This window comes from Hemicordylus capensis, chromosome 2 (assembly GCF_027244095.1).
Source record: "Hemicordylus capensis ecotype Gifberg chromosome 2, rHemCap1.1.pri, whole genome shotgun sequence".
Taxonomy (NCBI): domain Eukaryota; kingdom Metazoa; phylum Chordata; class Lepidosauria; order Squamata; family Cordylidae; genus Hemicordylus; species Hemicordylus capensis.
Window position 1 is genome coordinate 356,553,713 of NC_069658.1, and position 16,797 is coordinate 356,570,509.

Below are 16,797 nucleotides of genomic sequence, written 5' to 3' on the forward strand. Positions count from 1 at the left end.
ATATTTTAGCAGGGGGGTCGGCAATTTTACATTTGAGTTCTTTGAGTACTCTTGGATGGATGCCACCTGGCCCTGGTGATTTGCTAATTTTTATTCTTTTCCAGTTTAGAACATCTCGTCACTTCTATCTGACTCCGTTTTTTAGCCCCTCCCCCAAAAGCCTGGTTTAGGAACAGATATATGCTCAGTAGCCTCTGCCATGAAGACAGATGCAAAGAACTCATTTAGCTTCTCTGCAATTTCCATATCCTCCTTAATCATCCCTTTCACTCCCTCATTGTCTAATGGTCCAACCGCCTCCCTGGCAGGTTTCCTGCTTCTGATGTATTTAAAGGAATTTTTGTTATTCCCTGTGATGCTTTTAGCTAAATGTTCCTCAAACTCTCTTTTCGCCTCCCTGACTGCCAGAATTTGTGTTCCTCTATGTTCTCTTCATTTGGACAGACCTTCCAATTTCAGAAGGAAGTCATCTTCTCCTTTATGGCTTCCTTGACTTTACCTGTTAGCCATGCTGGCATCTTCCTAGACTTAATGATACCTTTCCCCCTTTTTGGTTCTAACTGCACTTCTAGAATTGTGGTTTTCAGTAAACTCCACACATTCTGGAGCAAAGTGACTCTCCTGATTTCCCCTTTCAGCTTTCTTTTCACCATACTCCTCATTTTGGAGAAGTTTCCTCTTCTGAAATTCAAAGTGTCTGTGTTACACTTTCTTGCTGATTCTCTTCCCGCATGTATCCTGAATTTGATTGCACTATGGTCACTGTTCCCTAAGGGGTTCATGACACTGACATCACGCACCAGGTCCTGGGTGCCACTCAGGATTAAGTCCAAGGTCGCCTTCTCTCTGGTTGGTTCCAAGACCAACTGTTCTAGGGCACAGTCATTCAGCATATCTAGAAATCTGACCTCTTTGTCATTATCTGACTGTGAATTTACCCAGTCTATGTGTGGGTAATTGAAGTCACCCATTATTACTGCCCTGCCTCTCGACACCTCAGTCTTCCTCCTGAAAAAAGGAGACAGCTCTGTCAGCATTTTGTCACTGTCAGCATTTTGATCCAAAGGGCGATAGTCCTGTTGACTATCTGTTGCGCCTGAGGAAAGGTGAGGAAGCGAATCAGACGGCTGTCCAGAAATGCATGTACATGAATGCCCTGAAGTCTCAAGTGCATGATGAGCGTCACCATGATCTTCATAAAGATCCTCAGGAAAGATGACAGACAGAATGGTAATATTGGAAATGCTGATAATTTTAAGTGAATATGAGAAATCTTCTGTGTTCTGGTAGTATGTTGATGTGGACATAGACCTCCGAGAGATCCACTGACGCCAAGAAGTCCTATGGTAGGATTGCCTCCTTGACTGTGTGCAGTGACTCCATATGGAATTTGCACTTCCAGATAAATCCGTTGAGGTTCTTGACATCCAGCACTGCTCTGCGCAGCCCGTGCTGCTTTGGTACAAGAAACAAGATAGAATAAACGCCTTGACATGTTTCTATCAAGGGTACTGGTTCTATCGCCTGTATCCTTAGAAGATGAAGAATGGTTTGACTCATGCATATATGTTTCTGGCAGTTCTTGGAAACTGATGAGACCATGTAATGGTCGGAAGGGGTGGAAGATGAATTAGGGGGAAATCATTGGAAATGGTGATTAGCACCGAACTGTGTTGTGGCTATCAGGCTGGGGTGAAGTTCAAGAGTGTGCCCCCAACCGGAAGCAAGTCACTGCTTCCTGTTACCTTGTGTGAGTGAAGAGAATGTGCATGAATACTGTGATCTCAGCATCCCTCTGCCCCATTGCCTCCACTGGGTTCGGCCTTGGCCTTTGAAGGCTGTTCCACACTGATTTCTGTACTGTGTGCCTGCACTTCCCTGGACATGTCCTCTAGAACAAAAAGGAGAAGGATGCAGTGCGAAAGTGTCTGTGTCAATCCCTTCAGCCTCAAGGCATGGCCTTTCTGTCTCTGATTTCCACCAGGATGGGATTGAGTACGTCCCTAAAAAGCTTGGAACCTGTGTATGGAAAGGAGTCAAGAGCAAGCTTAGATTTTACATCCACAGTCCAGTTTTTCAACCAGAGATCTGCACAAAATACCCCAGAATCCATAGCTCTGGATACATGCGGGAATCCGCCATAAGTGCTGCTGCCCTGGCCATTTTATTTATTCCTAGGCGACGCTTAGAGTTTTTTGGGGGAAAATGTGCTCCATGAGTTCCTTCACCTAAAGAACAGAAGATAAGAATTGGTGGCTGCTGCCCTGATGACAATGGTGTATGGGCTTTTCTGAGCAAGAGGTTGCATTTTCTGTCCTCTGGTACTTTCAGTTGTTCTTGCCCCACTGTATTCATAACAGAAGCGGATACCAGCTGAGCGACAGGTGTGTCTACATGAGGCACCAAAATCAAAGATATAGCATCAGAAGGCAAGGTGTACATTTTCTTAGGGCAGACTCCCACTGGCTTGATAGACTTGAGCCTTCCACACTCTGCCAACATAACATTCCTACGGAGGAAAGGGCACCATGGAGGTAGGGATGGAGAAGGATGGAAAGAAGTTCTGGACCAGCGCCGAGGCACCTGGAGGGCTTTCAGAAGGTGCAACGTCATTAATGGCTCTCTTAGCCTTAGCAAGGACAACATCGAAGTCAGCTTGGGGTGTGTGTGTGTGTGTGAGAAGAAGTGGGCACTTGGGGGAAAACTTCCATTTTCCTTCTTTTCAGTCTCACAGTTGAGCAAAGACCCAGAGTGAGAGGATTCAGGCTCAAACTGGGTGAATTGGTGAGGCATTACTTTGTTGTGGCTGAATAGACAAGACTGGTAAGGCAGGAGTAATGGGGGTGTGGGAGGTGGCAGAGATGGCACATCATTAGACCATTTAGGTAGAGAAGGCTGGATTGGTCTTTTAGGAGGCAGCAGCACCTCAGATAATAAAGAACATGATCTCCTTTGCCTATATAAGGAAGGGGCCTTTCATGGAGCAAAGCACTCTCACTCACTGATAGGTATAGCCCCCCCCATAAGGACTAGAATCTGGGGATGATGAGAAGGAGGGCCGGGAGGGACCCCTGGGTTTCTTATGAGGTGGTACAGGAGCGGGAAGAGTGAGAGGCAGAGGGGCAGGAAGAGCCACGGTTGCAAGGCCTCGGCACTCCTTTGCAATAAATTTCTTAAGCCAGTTGACCGCATCTGGAGGAAAAGGCTCTCCTGGTCCCTTAGGAGGGGAGAGAGATCTTACACTCTGCAGATCGGCTTTCTTGCCCAACCTGATCTGCCCAGTCTTCCTTGCTAACAACAACAACAAAAATATTTATATACCACTTTTCAACAAAAGTTTCCAAAGTGGTTTACACAGAGAAATAAGAAATAAATAAGATGGATCGCTGTCCCCAAAGGGCTCATAATCTAAAAAGAAAAAAAATACACCAGCAACAGTCACTGGAAGTACTATGCTGGGGGTGGATAGAACCAGTTACTCTTCCTACTGCTAAATAAAGAGAATCGCCATGTTTAAAAGGTGCCTCTTTGTCAAGTTAGCGGGCAAGCTGGTTCAATGGAGAAAGCAACCTCCCGGATTCACCTCTACTGAGGAATCCTTCCCCTCAGCCTTCTTGCACCCACATTGCCCTGACCTGTTCCTTTGGCCCGACCATGGTTCATCGGTGGTTCTCGAGCCTTTCATCAAGACCAGGTGATATGAGCTCTGCCCCTTCCTGGGCCCAAAATCTTTCTCTACCCCCTTTCCTAAATCCAACCGCCTCCTTCTCGAAGAGCATCTTTCTCTTGCCCACTTGGTAACTTACACAATTTGGACTCTAAGTTAAAATGTCTCATTGCAGTTAAATGTATTGTTCATTGTTCCCTCTAAGGGAACACTCACAAGTTTTCTTATGTCTGCTCAGTTAATTTTAGATCCTGCTCAGGTTAAATTAGGAAGGCCCCACTCTGAATGCATCTGTGTACACATTGCCTTGATACTGCCGCCCAAAACAAAACTCAAGATGAAAAAAAATTAGAGGGAGAGCTGGTATTGTTGATAGTAATATTGCTTTAACCACAATTTCTCTCCTCTGCACCCCTCCCTACAATAAATATCTTCTTTTTATTTTTGAAACTTAAATCTTATCTCAGTCCTGCGTCCAGAACTCTGCACAAATTAAAACTAAAATGAAACTGTTCCTTTCTGAGCTAATTTTCCCAATGCAAGCAAAAAGATAGGTTTTGGGGTGCTCCCAATCACCCAGGAGCAATTTCTTTAACAGTATAGCCGTTCCTGCTGGAGCAGCAGAAACAGGGGCAAAACCACGACAAAAAAGCCAAGAGGTATTTATGCCACTTTGTAAGGAGAGCCCATGGAAGGGATCTGCCCCGTCCCTGGACCCTCTGAGAGGGACCCTTGTAGTAGCTCCCCAGCGCAAGATCTCTCTGTTTGGGGGAGTAGCAGGGAGAAACAAATAAAAACAAAAGTAAAACACAGTCAAAGATCCAAAGGTCCAAATTAGCCAAAGAAAAAAGTGTTTGGAATTTAGAAAAGGAGAACAAATATGTTGCCTTCCTACCCTCACACAATATTAAGAGAGGGAAGAATATGGAGAGTTGTAGAGAGAAATAGAAGAACTAGCCTTAAATCTTTGAAAAAATTCTGAGGAGCTCATTTGCAGCCCTACTAGATCAAGCAAGACAGGACCAGAACTGGAGTTTGGCACCTCCCAGCACACAGAACTAGCCTCATGTCAGAAAATTAGTCCCATCTTCTCGAGCACGCTCAGTACACAACCCATGAATAGGATGACCTCCTACACGGGAGAAAAAAGCCCAGTTGACAGCTAAAACACTATCTGACATAAAGGTGAGTTTTGGAATCATTACCATTTTTATATAAAGATAGGGCACATTTGCAGATATAGCAAGGGTGAAAATCCTGGGACTGGAGAGTTTGAAGACTGCTGGTATAAACTGGTATAATAGTTTGATACTTCTTCAGAATCTCAAATTAAGCCATTGTAGAACATCATATTAGAGTATTTCATTATGTAGGAGACCATGATATAGAATGAGGCTGTAGCTCAGTGGTAGAGCATCTGCTTTGCAAGCAAAAGGTCCCAGGTTCAATCCCTGGCATCTCCAGATAGGGCTGGGAGGGACGCCTGCCTTAAACCCTGGAAAGCCACTGCCAGTCCAATAGGCTGACTTGGCACAATGCAGCTTCCTATGTTCCTATCAGTTTATTGACTGTACAGGTTCTAATATTCTCACACTTTCCTTTCCAACTTTCCACACCACTACTTCTAAACTGTAATACTTAGCCATATCCTATGTAGCACACTTAGCAAAAAAAAAAATTTTTTAAAGGTCTCCCTCTATGTTATACTAATTGATCTAAGGCAGCAAATTATTTATTTAGTGTCACTATCAACTTCATTTTTCTCAAAGACGACAAAACAGAAATATACTGATCTTCAAAAAGTTGCCTACTTTTTCTCAAGGTTTTTTTTTTTACAACTTTAATTCAAACTGTACCATGATGAACATGCACAATTTTAATCTATTTATCAAAGGTTATGCACCTGGTAGGTTTGTACTCAAATATCACTGCTGGCACTGAAAACAGTAGAAAAAGAAACCCTTCCTATTAATAGCTATATGTGCATGAAAAAAGCTGTTGGAATTGGCTAAAGTGATTTTTTAAAAACCTCATTAAAAATCAGACTTTCATATGTAGCTATAAAACATTTTTCTCTTTAAAATAACCAGCTTTTAAATAAAATCTGAACTTAATGCAAGCATATGCAGGCACAACCTGGCTTACAAACACCCATACTTAACGGAGATCCATAACATAGCACATTAATGAAGTCCCCAACTTACAAATGCCAACCTGCACAAACAAACAAGTCGTCCCTCTTGGGACACATACTCTTTCTGAGTTATGATCTTCTGACCTACAAAAAAGCTTTTGGAACACAACCATTTGCAAGCTGAGGACTTCCTGTAATCTCTTAAAATTTATGGAAGGCTTTCTTTTTTAAAGAAAAAAAACTGCAAGAGAAAAAATCTCTGCCAGTCATCATACACAATAATAATTCATGTATTCCTTCTATGGCTTGATACTGGGCAGCCAGAAACCAGCAAGTCAGAACAGGCATCCTCTATTGATCCCATCTGGGCAAGCTTCTACTACAGGTGAAACTCTAAAAATTAGAATATCGTGCAAAAGTTCATTAATTTCAGTAATGCAAATTAAAAGGTGAAACTGATATATGAGATAGACGCATTATATGCAAAGCGAGATAAGTCAAGCCTTAATTTGTTATAATTATGATGATCATGGCGTACAGCTCATGAGAACCCCAAATCCACAATCCCAGAAAATTAGAATATTGTGAAAAGGTTCAACAGTCTAGGCTCCAGGTGTCCCACTCCAATTAGCTAATCAATCCATAACACCTGCAAAGGGTTACTGAGCCTTTAAATGGTCTCTCAGTCTGGTTCATTAGGAATCACAATCATGGGAAAGACTGCTGACTTGACAGTTGTGCAGAAAACCATCATTGACGCCCTCCATAAGGAAGGAAAGCCTCAAAAGGTAATTGCAAAAGAAGTTGGATGTTCCCAAAGTGCTGTATCAAAGCACATTAATAGAAAGTTATGTGGAAGGGAAAAGTGTGGAAGAAAAAGGTGCACAAGCAGCAGGGATGACCGCAGCCTGGAGAGGATTGTCAGGAAAAGGCCATTCAAAAGTGTTGGGGACTTTCACAAGTTGTGGACTGAGGCTGGAGTTAGTGCATCAAGAGCCACCACACACAGATGGATCCTGGACATGGGCTTCAAATGTCGTATTCCTCTTGTCAAACCGCTCCTGAACAACAAACAACGTCAGAAGCGTCTTACCTGGGCTCAAGAAAAAAACTGGTCTGTTGCTCAGTGGTCCAAAGTCCTCTTTTCTGATGAGAGCAACTTTTGCATCTCATTTGGAAACCAAGGACCCAGAGTCTGGAGGAAGAATGGAGAGGCACACAATGCAAGATGCTTGAAGTCCAGTGTGAAGTTTCCACAGTCTGTGTTGATTTGGGGAGCCATGTCATCTACTGGTGTTGGTCCACTGTGCTTCATTAAGTCCAGGGTCAACGCAGCCGTCTATCAGGAGATTTTGGAGCACTTCATGCTTCCTTCCGCAGACGAGCTGTATGGGGATGCTGACTTCATTTTCCAGCAGGACTTGGCACCTGCCCACACTGCCAAAAGTACCAAAACCTGGTTCAGTGACCATGGGATTACTGTGCTTGATTGGCCAGCAAACTCGCCTGACCTGGACCCCATAGAGAATCTATGGGGCATTGCCAAGAGATGAATGAGAGACATGAGACCAAACAATGCAGAAGAGCTAAAGGCCGCTATTGAAGCATCCTGGTCTTCCATAACACCTCAGCAGTGCCACAGGCTGATAGCATCCATGCCACGCCGCACTGAGGCAGTAACTGCTGCAAAAGGAGCCCAAACCAAGTACTGAATACATATGCATGCTTATACTTTTCAGAGGTCTGATATTGTTCTATTTACAATCCTTGTTTTATTGGTTCCATGTAATATTCTAATTTTCTGGGATTGTGGATTTGGGGTTCTCATGAGCTGTACGCCATGATCATCACAATTATAACAAATTAAGGCTTGACTTATCTCGCTTTGCATGTAATGCGTCTATCTCATATATCAGTTTCACCTTTTAATTTGCATTACTGAAATTAATGAACTTTTGCACGATATTCTAATTTTCCGAGTTTCACCTGTATTTTATGTCTAGTAGCCACCTAATGGCACAGCGGGGAAATGACTTGACTAGAAAGCCAGAGGTTGCCAGTTCGAATCCCCATTAGTAAGTTTCCCAAACTATGGGAAACAACTATATCAGGCAGCAATAATATAGGAAGATGCTGAAAGACACCATCTCATACTTCATGGGAGATGGCAATGGTAAACCCCTCCTATATTCCACCAAAGACAATCACAGGGATCTGTGGTTGCCCGGAGTTGACACCGACTCTTTTACTTACTAACTACAACTTGCTCAAAATTCTGTACTTAAGTTAGAAAAAATGACAGTTATATGACAAAGGAGTAGGGGTAGCTAAATCAGAAAGAAAAATCAGAAAGCAGCATCACCTGTCTACGAAACCTGTCAAGGCTATAGGCAGGGTGGATTTGATTTAAATCAAACTGATTTAAATCACAATTTAAATCACTAGCAGGGTGGATAAAAATTAAAAAACAATCCGATTTAAATCAAAAAAATCGGATTTTTTTGATTTAAATCGGATTTTTTTTATTTTTATCCACCCTGCTAGTGATTTAAATCGTGATTTAAATCAGTTTGATTTAAATCAAATCCACCCTGGCTATAGGTAATAAGAGGCAATAAGAGTTTCTATTTGGGGGAAAAAATTCCCCTTTGCTGAGTAAAAATAGAAAATATGGCAAATGCTGAGAGCACAAAGTGAAATAGAAGGCCTGGAAATAACACTTCAATATGTTTTTATGATCAGAGTAAATAAACAGTGTACACTTTTATTTAGTAAGTATATAACTCAAATGAATTCTGTTTAATTTGAATCATTTATTTAAATCAGCCTCTTTTTTCTGTTTCCTTTTTGCAATTTAAAATCAATTTACCCTGGGCTAAAATGTGTGAATGCCGAAGTAATGTGCCTTCTTGAGATATATGTATGCACTTGTTTAAGGTACTGGCTCAGTACATGCATCTGCTAAGTCATGATTTCCACTAATCATAGTTCAGAACCTAGACTAGTCGTTTTAGCTTCCAAACGTATAACGAAACCACAGCTTAGAGCTGCTTGTATAATATGTCAATTCAGATACCACGCAAAGCAGAGTTACCACAAACTGTTTGCAAATCCACTTCAAACCATAGTAGCTGATTATGTTTTACTAGTCATTTACCATTAGGGATGCATGATCACCCCGCTGCTGAGCACAAAAAGGGCTCAAGGATTTGTGCACATTCCAACTGAATGTACACAAATCCTCAATGAGACTATTTGAAAATGCTCACCGTCTCCTCTCCCCCTTTCCCCATCTCAAGTACCACACGAAGCTCACCTTGGGGTAACAGGTAGGCAAAGGCTGCAACTAGTGCTCCAGCAGAACGTAATTTCTGCTGAAGGTAGAAATTGAAGGTAGTCTTCTCAGCAAAGCCTGAGATGTAATTCCCACAGAAACTAGTAATGGCATTCCAAGCTCTGGCAAGAGTGAGTTTTCTCACTGGAAATTAGACTGGAAATATAAATTCTAAAATACTAACATAAGAATTAAAAAATTTTATTCTAACGTAAGAATAAAAAGTGATCTAAGTATACTATGTCTATTGTGGCAAAGGCCACTTGGAGACCTCCACAGAGGAATGAGAGTTGGAGCACAAAGTTTTTCCACTGAGGAGGCTGGAACCTGATAGTTCCAGTCCAGTTCCCAGTTAGAAGAGATGCTCTGCCAGGACCTGGAACGCCCATAGCTGCCTACATTGGCTACCCCTTTCCCCAAGTTAAGTTCTTGGGAGACTTAGGATAGCTGGGGCAGATATTACAAGTGTAGGTTCCAGAGGTGTGTGTTTTCCAGAAAATTCTGAATTACAAAATTCAAAATTCCCAAATTGTGCAACCCTCAGGGATATATTTTGGACACACACACACTGGGCTTCAGCCAATGAGATGTTGGAAATGGAAACATTTTCACCAAATCAAAAAAAAGTATAGGAAAATGTTCCAAAAGAATTTCCATCCCACTTTTCTGGCCTGTCCTCAAGTGTCCATGACATCCCTAACTGCAACCCAGCTTTCACATCAAACAATAGTTAAGCTTCTTTACCCACAATCAGTATTCCATCTGTACTGATCCCCTGAAGTACAAGATAAATGTTTTACAAACAAAAACTACCATTCATTAGCTGGCATCCTACCTAACCATTTGCCTGCATGCCAGAAATTATCCTCACTGTGGAGAGTTTCCTGAGTTCTGCAGCGCCTATCTTCACCTCTTCTCCTTTCCCCCAGAAGTGTCCTGTGCCTAAAGCTAAAAATCTACACTAAGGGCTGTACAACCCTCAACAAAAGAGCTGCTACCTTTTACCAGGGATTAGGAGGAAAGAAGCTGACACACTGTTCCTCATTCATAGCTGTGCTAAAATTTTCTTCATTGTTTTCTATAGGCTACTCTCAATTCTGTCCTGGAGAGGAAAAAAGAGAGGGTCAAAGGCAGACAAGCCGACCAGGATGTGAGAGTCTAGTAATGGAGTCTATGGCTGGGGGTAGCTGAGTCATAGAATGTTGAAGGTGTTGCGGGGAGGGAAGAACAATGGAGGGAGAGAGGAGGGAATTGGCCTACTTGTGCCCTAAAGTTCTTTTCAAAAAGTATAATCCAAAGAACAATACCCACAGTACTTCAATTCCATAAGCTTTCCCTGTGGTATAGAAACATGCTAAACAAACAAACAAACAAACAATTTGAAAATAGTAGATGTAATTATAAAAAGCAGCCTAGATGCAACTAAAACAAATATTTATATTTCCCTTTTTAACAAAAACTTCCAAAGCGGCTTACATAAAGAAAGAAAGAAAGAAAGAAAGATCCCTGTCCCTGATGGGTTCACAATCTAAAAAGAAACATAAGATAGACCCCAGCAACAGCCACTGGAGAGGTACTGTGCTGGGGGTAGATAGGTCCAATTGCTCTCCCCCTACCAAATAAAGAGAATCACCATGTTTAAAAAGTGCCTCTTTGCCCAGTTAGTACATTCTATAGAACTTTTACTTCGCTGAAAATAATGCACACACTCATTTTAATATGAAATTAATTCATTTTGTGACTCATTTTAATGTGACTCATTTTAAAGATTAGGCACAATTCTTCCCCAAATGGGGGTACAGTGTTCACAAAAGGTTTCCCAAAGGACTCCACAACAGGAATGTGCAGAACATTCTGAGCTCAAAACAGAATACCCTTCAAATGAAGGGCCTGTTTCAAGCTCGGAACAGAATGACCCTGCACCATTTTTCTCCTTGATTCCTGTGGCAATGGCTTGTGATCTCCTTGCTTCTTGGTTGGTTTGTTATCATATAACCAATTCTGCCGGTTATTCCGATGGAATGTTCTGGGCATTTGCATTCCATTCCGAGCTCGGAACACAACATAAATCCCGTTCTGTGCACATCCCTATTCCACAAGAACCTATTTCTGCTTTCCACCCACATCAATAGATGCATATAGGCATGCACAAAAACACACACCAACATATTATGAGAAATAACCTATACACACTTCCTATTCCCTGCAAAGTTCTGGCATGCTGACTTGTGTATGCAAAACCTATGCACATTTTGAGCTATGCACATTTTTATGCATAGCTGGAGGTGAGAGTAGAGAAGAAACAGTGTTCTATTAAGCCCTATGGGGAGCTGTTTGTACGTGCATGAGGATCATACATTAGTCTCTAATCAATGTCTAAGGCAAATTAAAAACCTGTCTCATATAGAAAAATAAGTTATACAGGAGAAACCAACACTAAGGTAAATTATGTTATTAAAACATCAAAAGAACAATTCAAACACATCATGTACAAAATAAAGCAGTGTTCACAGAAGGAAAGGCTGCATTACTATGGAAATATATACTGGAATAAGTTTCAATGACTGCAGTGGGACTTTCATGAAAATTTGCATACAACTGGACTTTAACACATCTAAAGCCACAATATTATACACAAGTTTAATTCAGAAGAAGTGAGGTGGGGGGAAATGGAGGAATGAAAACCCTATTTGGTGGCAACACATTTTACACTTCTAGAATCTGGAGAAATTTACTAATCACACAGATTTCAGAGAAAGAAAGTACAATCAGTTTTTGTAAATTTCTTATGCAAATATTTCCAATAGTTACATTTAAGAATAAATTGTAAAGAATGGCATTTCTTAATATTCAGAATAAAGCCTGCCTATGACTTCATATTGGAACATATACATTCTTACTTTTAAATATGGTAGACAAAGGGAAAGAAATTGTTGACAGTTTATTCACAATAATTAACACACCATCCAAAAAACCCCGCTGTTAAACTTAAGTTCTAACAGCTGATATTATGAGAACCCATCAAGCTGTGCATACTGAATACACGCAATTCCAAGAAATGGCGATCTTACAGTTTCAATAGTCTATAAGGCGTCTTCTGCCTTTGGTAAAAATTTGTCTCAGCTACTTAAGATACAATAGGTATTTCTGTTTGCCATGTTCACTGTTTCTGTCTTATACATTTTAAAACCATAATGACAAGTTATTTACTGCTGATAGCCACTTCTTTAAGTAATTTATCTGCACACTACATTAACACATGCATACATGTGTAAGTAGTTAGAACAGAATTCTCAATTATATTATTGGCATTAGTTATTATTTTAAAATGTAACATCTCTTACCTTGAATAGCCGTTCGAGAAGATGGGTCTGCCAGTAAAAGCTCCCAGTGGATTAAGAGCATCATCCCCAGTTCCCTGGCACCTATTCCAATTTTCTGAACCAGCAGGATGAGATGGAATGGCATTAAAAACTGGTTTCTGATCCTGCTGTTGAGAGACGGATGCTGTGTTCAAGTCATAGTGGTAGATTTGTCCTCCAGAAGTGCTGACGCCATGAATAGAAATGGCTGATGTTTTATTTCCAAGCACATTTGATCCAGAAAAATTAGTCTGGCAATAAACTGGGCTGATTTTCTCTTGCTTTATTACCCCAGGGGTACACAGTTCAATAAAATCTTCCTTTTCAGTCTTCACTTGTGGTATTTGCATTGTGGGAATGGGTAAAAGATCCCCATGCTCATCAATTTTAGGCTTAGTGTCTGGTAAAACAGGAGGTTTACAGTCCTCCATTTCATTTCCTTCCAAGAGAAAACCCTCATCTGCATCCAGAGGTGAAAGCAAGCTACCTTCATCCAGCATTCTCCAAGGACTTCCATTTGTTTCTTTTCCTGGAGATACAGGGGGCAATTCAAAATCCTGCAGAATATCAAAGGTGCTTTGGTCTTCAGGAAACAGCTTTAAGTTACCACCATTGGTACCAACCTGGCCTTGCACTAAAGCCCCTTGCTCTAAAGTGAGATCATGACTAGCCATGCTTGGGAACGTTGTCTCTAGGGGTACATCAACAGATGGTGCACCCTTTGAGCTTTCTACCAAACTAGAAGACTTATTCAAGCTTGCAATGCTTTCTTCAAGAAGCCTGAAATCAGTTTCTCCTGAAGAGAGACTGATTTGGCCCTGCTGTGGAAATCCAAGTTCGTTTCCCATCACTTTTGCATCTGTCTCACCCATATACAATCCCATTGACAGTGACACTGCTTTGGAGAGATCTGGCTGTGGCACATTGCTTCCTACTCCCTTTGACAAGTCACACAGAACAGGCTGTTGCTTGGAGTCAGACTGAGAAGAGGTGGGCAAGGGAGATGTAGTTGCAGGAGTCTTGACAGCTCCACCCCTAAAGGGTGGATGAAAGTCTATCACAATCCCTCCTTTGTCACGGAAGTGAGCACTTTTCCCTGCTTCCTCCCCTCCTGAGGATGTTAATGATTCTTTGGGCTCCATTATTTTAATACTGGTAATAAAGAAAGAGAAATATTCACTGTTAGCATTATAACAAAATAAATGCAGATGAAAAACACTGCAAACCTAGTTGTGATTATCTGACAGTTTAATCAGAAGACAGACATATGATTTTTATCCGTAATATAATAGTTTCCAATGTCACCATCACTAACCCAACCCATCCTAGGGGCTTGGGACTGATTTTTTTAAATAAAGCTTTTCTCAATTTGGAATTATTAAAATCCAGTTTATACCTATCAGTAATCGTGAAGAAAACTACTCACAATCAGAACACCCAGCCATCTTTGTCACTAAGTAATACATATCAATTATATAAATCTATGCCAAATTGAAATATTGAGAGATAAAATCAAGCAAGTTTTGAATGTGATTTCCCCCCCTCCTAAACTATTACGCTTACTGCAAGAATTCTACGTCACAACTTCTACACCCATTCTACTCTAAGCATCCAAGTTTTTCAGTATAGCCCAATGAGCCAAGTTCCATTAGAATTTTTTTTTCCAGGCACCATATTACCTGGCATGCCTGCTAATTTCCCAAAAGAATCTTACCCTTTCTTCTCTCTCTCTCTCTCTCCCACTACACACACTTTCTGAATTATAAATAAATATTTAAGTTCCAGTTTGCCTAACTTAATATATTATTTTACTTTGTCATTTTCAGACAAACATTAAAAGACACAGTTAATTTCAAGTAGTGCAGACTTCAAATTAAATAAATATATTTACTGAAGAGGAGGGAAAACACACATCCTTACAATGTCAGTCCTCTACATTCCTTTGATTTCTGGAAATTCCATTATATGGTAAAGAACATGCACGTCAGCAATCAGTTTATACTTAAAATCAAGTCCAGACATATTTCATTTTAAATTTTAAAAATGTTCCAGACTTTGTACCCGTTTGCATCGAGAAAAGGCAAGGCAAACTAAACATACATTATCTCCAAACACTACTGATGTTTGTGCAGGACAGCTATGCTTCCAATTAAGTGATCCAAGGATCAATATTGGCAAATATGATGAGGTGTCACTTAAAACACCGTTCATTCTCACAAGCTGAGAGAGCAAAAAAAAATCTAGAAGTGAGGTATTAAAGTAATTTTTAATAATGCTTATTTGATTTCATTTGACTTCCCCTCTTTTCTTCCCAGAATGTTTCACAGCTTTCCTTAAAACATACAAAGCTATAAAAGGTGCTTTGTGAATCGGTAGGAAGCTTTCCTGACAGCTCCCTCCAAAACCAAAAAGACACCATGGAACAAGTAATTCTGTGACATCCTTTCTTCAAAAGTTGCAAAAGAGGCATAAAATATTTTTGGGCCATGGCGCCACCAAGTAATTTTTTCTTTAAGTATCATCGTTTTGAGAAAAAAAGGCGGAAGGACAAGGAAAAAACTGGAGTTGCCACATTTGAAGAGTTTCTCTCTCACACACAGACACAAAAGCCATTAAATGATAGACAACGCTAAGGGGGGGGGGGGAATCTGTCACATGATGCACGTGCAAATGTGAAGAGGGGGACCCTGAGGATATTTCAACAGGATCTCTTTAAGCTAAGCAACAAGGCGTAACAAGGCTAGAGTGGGCCCAGAGACAAAATTTTTAAAATGGGCCCCTCGCTGATACACACACAAACACTTCACAATATATAGTCATGTGACTTGCCTCTGGGGGGGCCTTGAGGCGTGGGGGCCCCCAGGCAGCCGCCTCCCCTTGCCTAATAGTAGTTATGCCCCTCCTCTCAAAAAGTAGATTTAAGAATGAAAAAGAAAGAAATGTGTCAGGACCTGTTGAGCATTTTGCCTGGCACGCCCACTTCTACCAAATAACACCAGCCCTTTGCCTCAAAACTCCAACTTCGAGTTTTCAACTCCTTGTCCTTTTCCAATCCCTCGGGACCGCCAAATTAAACAAATTAAGAAGGGGGGAAACGAGCAACACCTATCTTCATTTATAAAAAAAACCCAACAAACCCGACCACCAACGAATATATTTTAAATACTCCAGAAAAATAACTCTCTCCAAAGAAAGAGAGCGGGGAAGGGTGTCCAAACGATTTATTGTAGTTTTAAAATCCTTCCTTTCTGAGGATAGAGGCTATTTCGGACATTATCTTATGGGATTAAAATTAGCCAAAGATGGTTGTGAAATAGGATAGCATATCACTCCCTCCCCTTCCCCGGTCACTCACTCACTCACACACACACACACCACACACCCCTTCTCCCACGTCCAAATTTAACGCAGACGATTTAGAAGTTGGACGGCCCAGGCGAACAGGAGAAGCGGGATCCCCCCACCCCACCCCACCCCACCCCAATCCGGCCTCACGGCCCGCTCGCTCTTAATGGCAAGGCGGGGGATGGGGTGGGAAGCGAGACATTACTGGAGACAGTCAGACGGGGGGGGGGTTTGACCTCTACGAAAAACACCACCATCCCACTCACCCTCCTCGGCGCGGACGCGCCTCCCTTCGGAAGGCACCGAGCAGAGAAAGTCGAAGCCATTTCGGCCCCCTCCCCAGAGGCAAGCAGAGAGACACAGTCAAAGCCACCCCTTACCTTATCCAGTGGGGGCGCTGGGGCTCCTTTAACCGCCAACTTCCATCGCTCCAGCAAGAAGCGAGGCAAATAAACAACTTGGTGAGCACTGGAAGGAAGGAGAGTTACGGGGCAACGGGATTGGGTGTGCGGTGGGGGTGAGAGCAGCCGCCCCTTTGCAGATGAGGAGGAAAGCAGCCGCCGCCGCCCGCCCACCTCCCTCTCCCCACGCACACGCACCCAGATGCCGCCGCCGCCGCCGCCACCACCACCCCAGCGAGCAGCCCCTCACCTGCCCCTCTCCCCCCACCCCTGGCTGTCTCCAGACACTTCTGCACCCCCCTTTCGCTTAATTAACGCCACACTTCCCCCTCCTCCTCGTCCTGCTTGGCTCTGCCCCCCTTTCCCGTCTGCTCTTCGCACCCCTCGGGCGTCCCGCCCTCCCCCCTCTTCCTCCTTCCTCCCCCCCTCGCCACTCCGGGCCGCCAGTCACTCCGTCAGCGCTCGGCTCTATGGCTTTGCCCCAGCCACAAAATGGACGACGACGACGGCGTTAGCGGCGGTGGCTGCCTCCGCCTCCTCCTCCCCCCGCCTCC

General features: G+C 42.4%; 1 protein-coding gene across 2 annotated transcripts in view; it reads right to left on the bottom strand.

The window, feature by feature from the left end:
- The window catches only part of NR3C1 (nuclear receptor subfamily 3 group C member 1), a 130,920-nt gene extending 114,429 nt beyond the window's left edge, over positions 1-16,491 (bottom strand). The window contains exons 1-2 of one of the 2 annotated variants that reach the window (XM_053294445.1): positions 16,223-16,491; positions 12,480-13,649 (exon numbers count right to left, since the gene is read on the bottom strand). In XM_053294445.1, coding sequence (XP_053150420.1) covers positions 12,480-13,639 — 1,160 coding nt within the window. In that variant the 5' untranslated portion in view covers positions 13,640-13,649; positions 16,223-16,491. Of the gene's footprint in view, positions 1-12,479; positions 13,650-16,108; positions 16,160-16,222 lie in introns of those variants that run through there. The other variant, XM_053294446.1, reaches the window with a different exon arrangement.
- Positions 16,492-16,797: the final 306 nt, after the last annotated feature.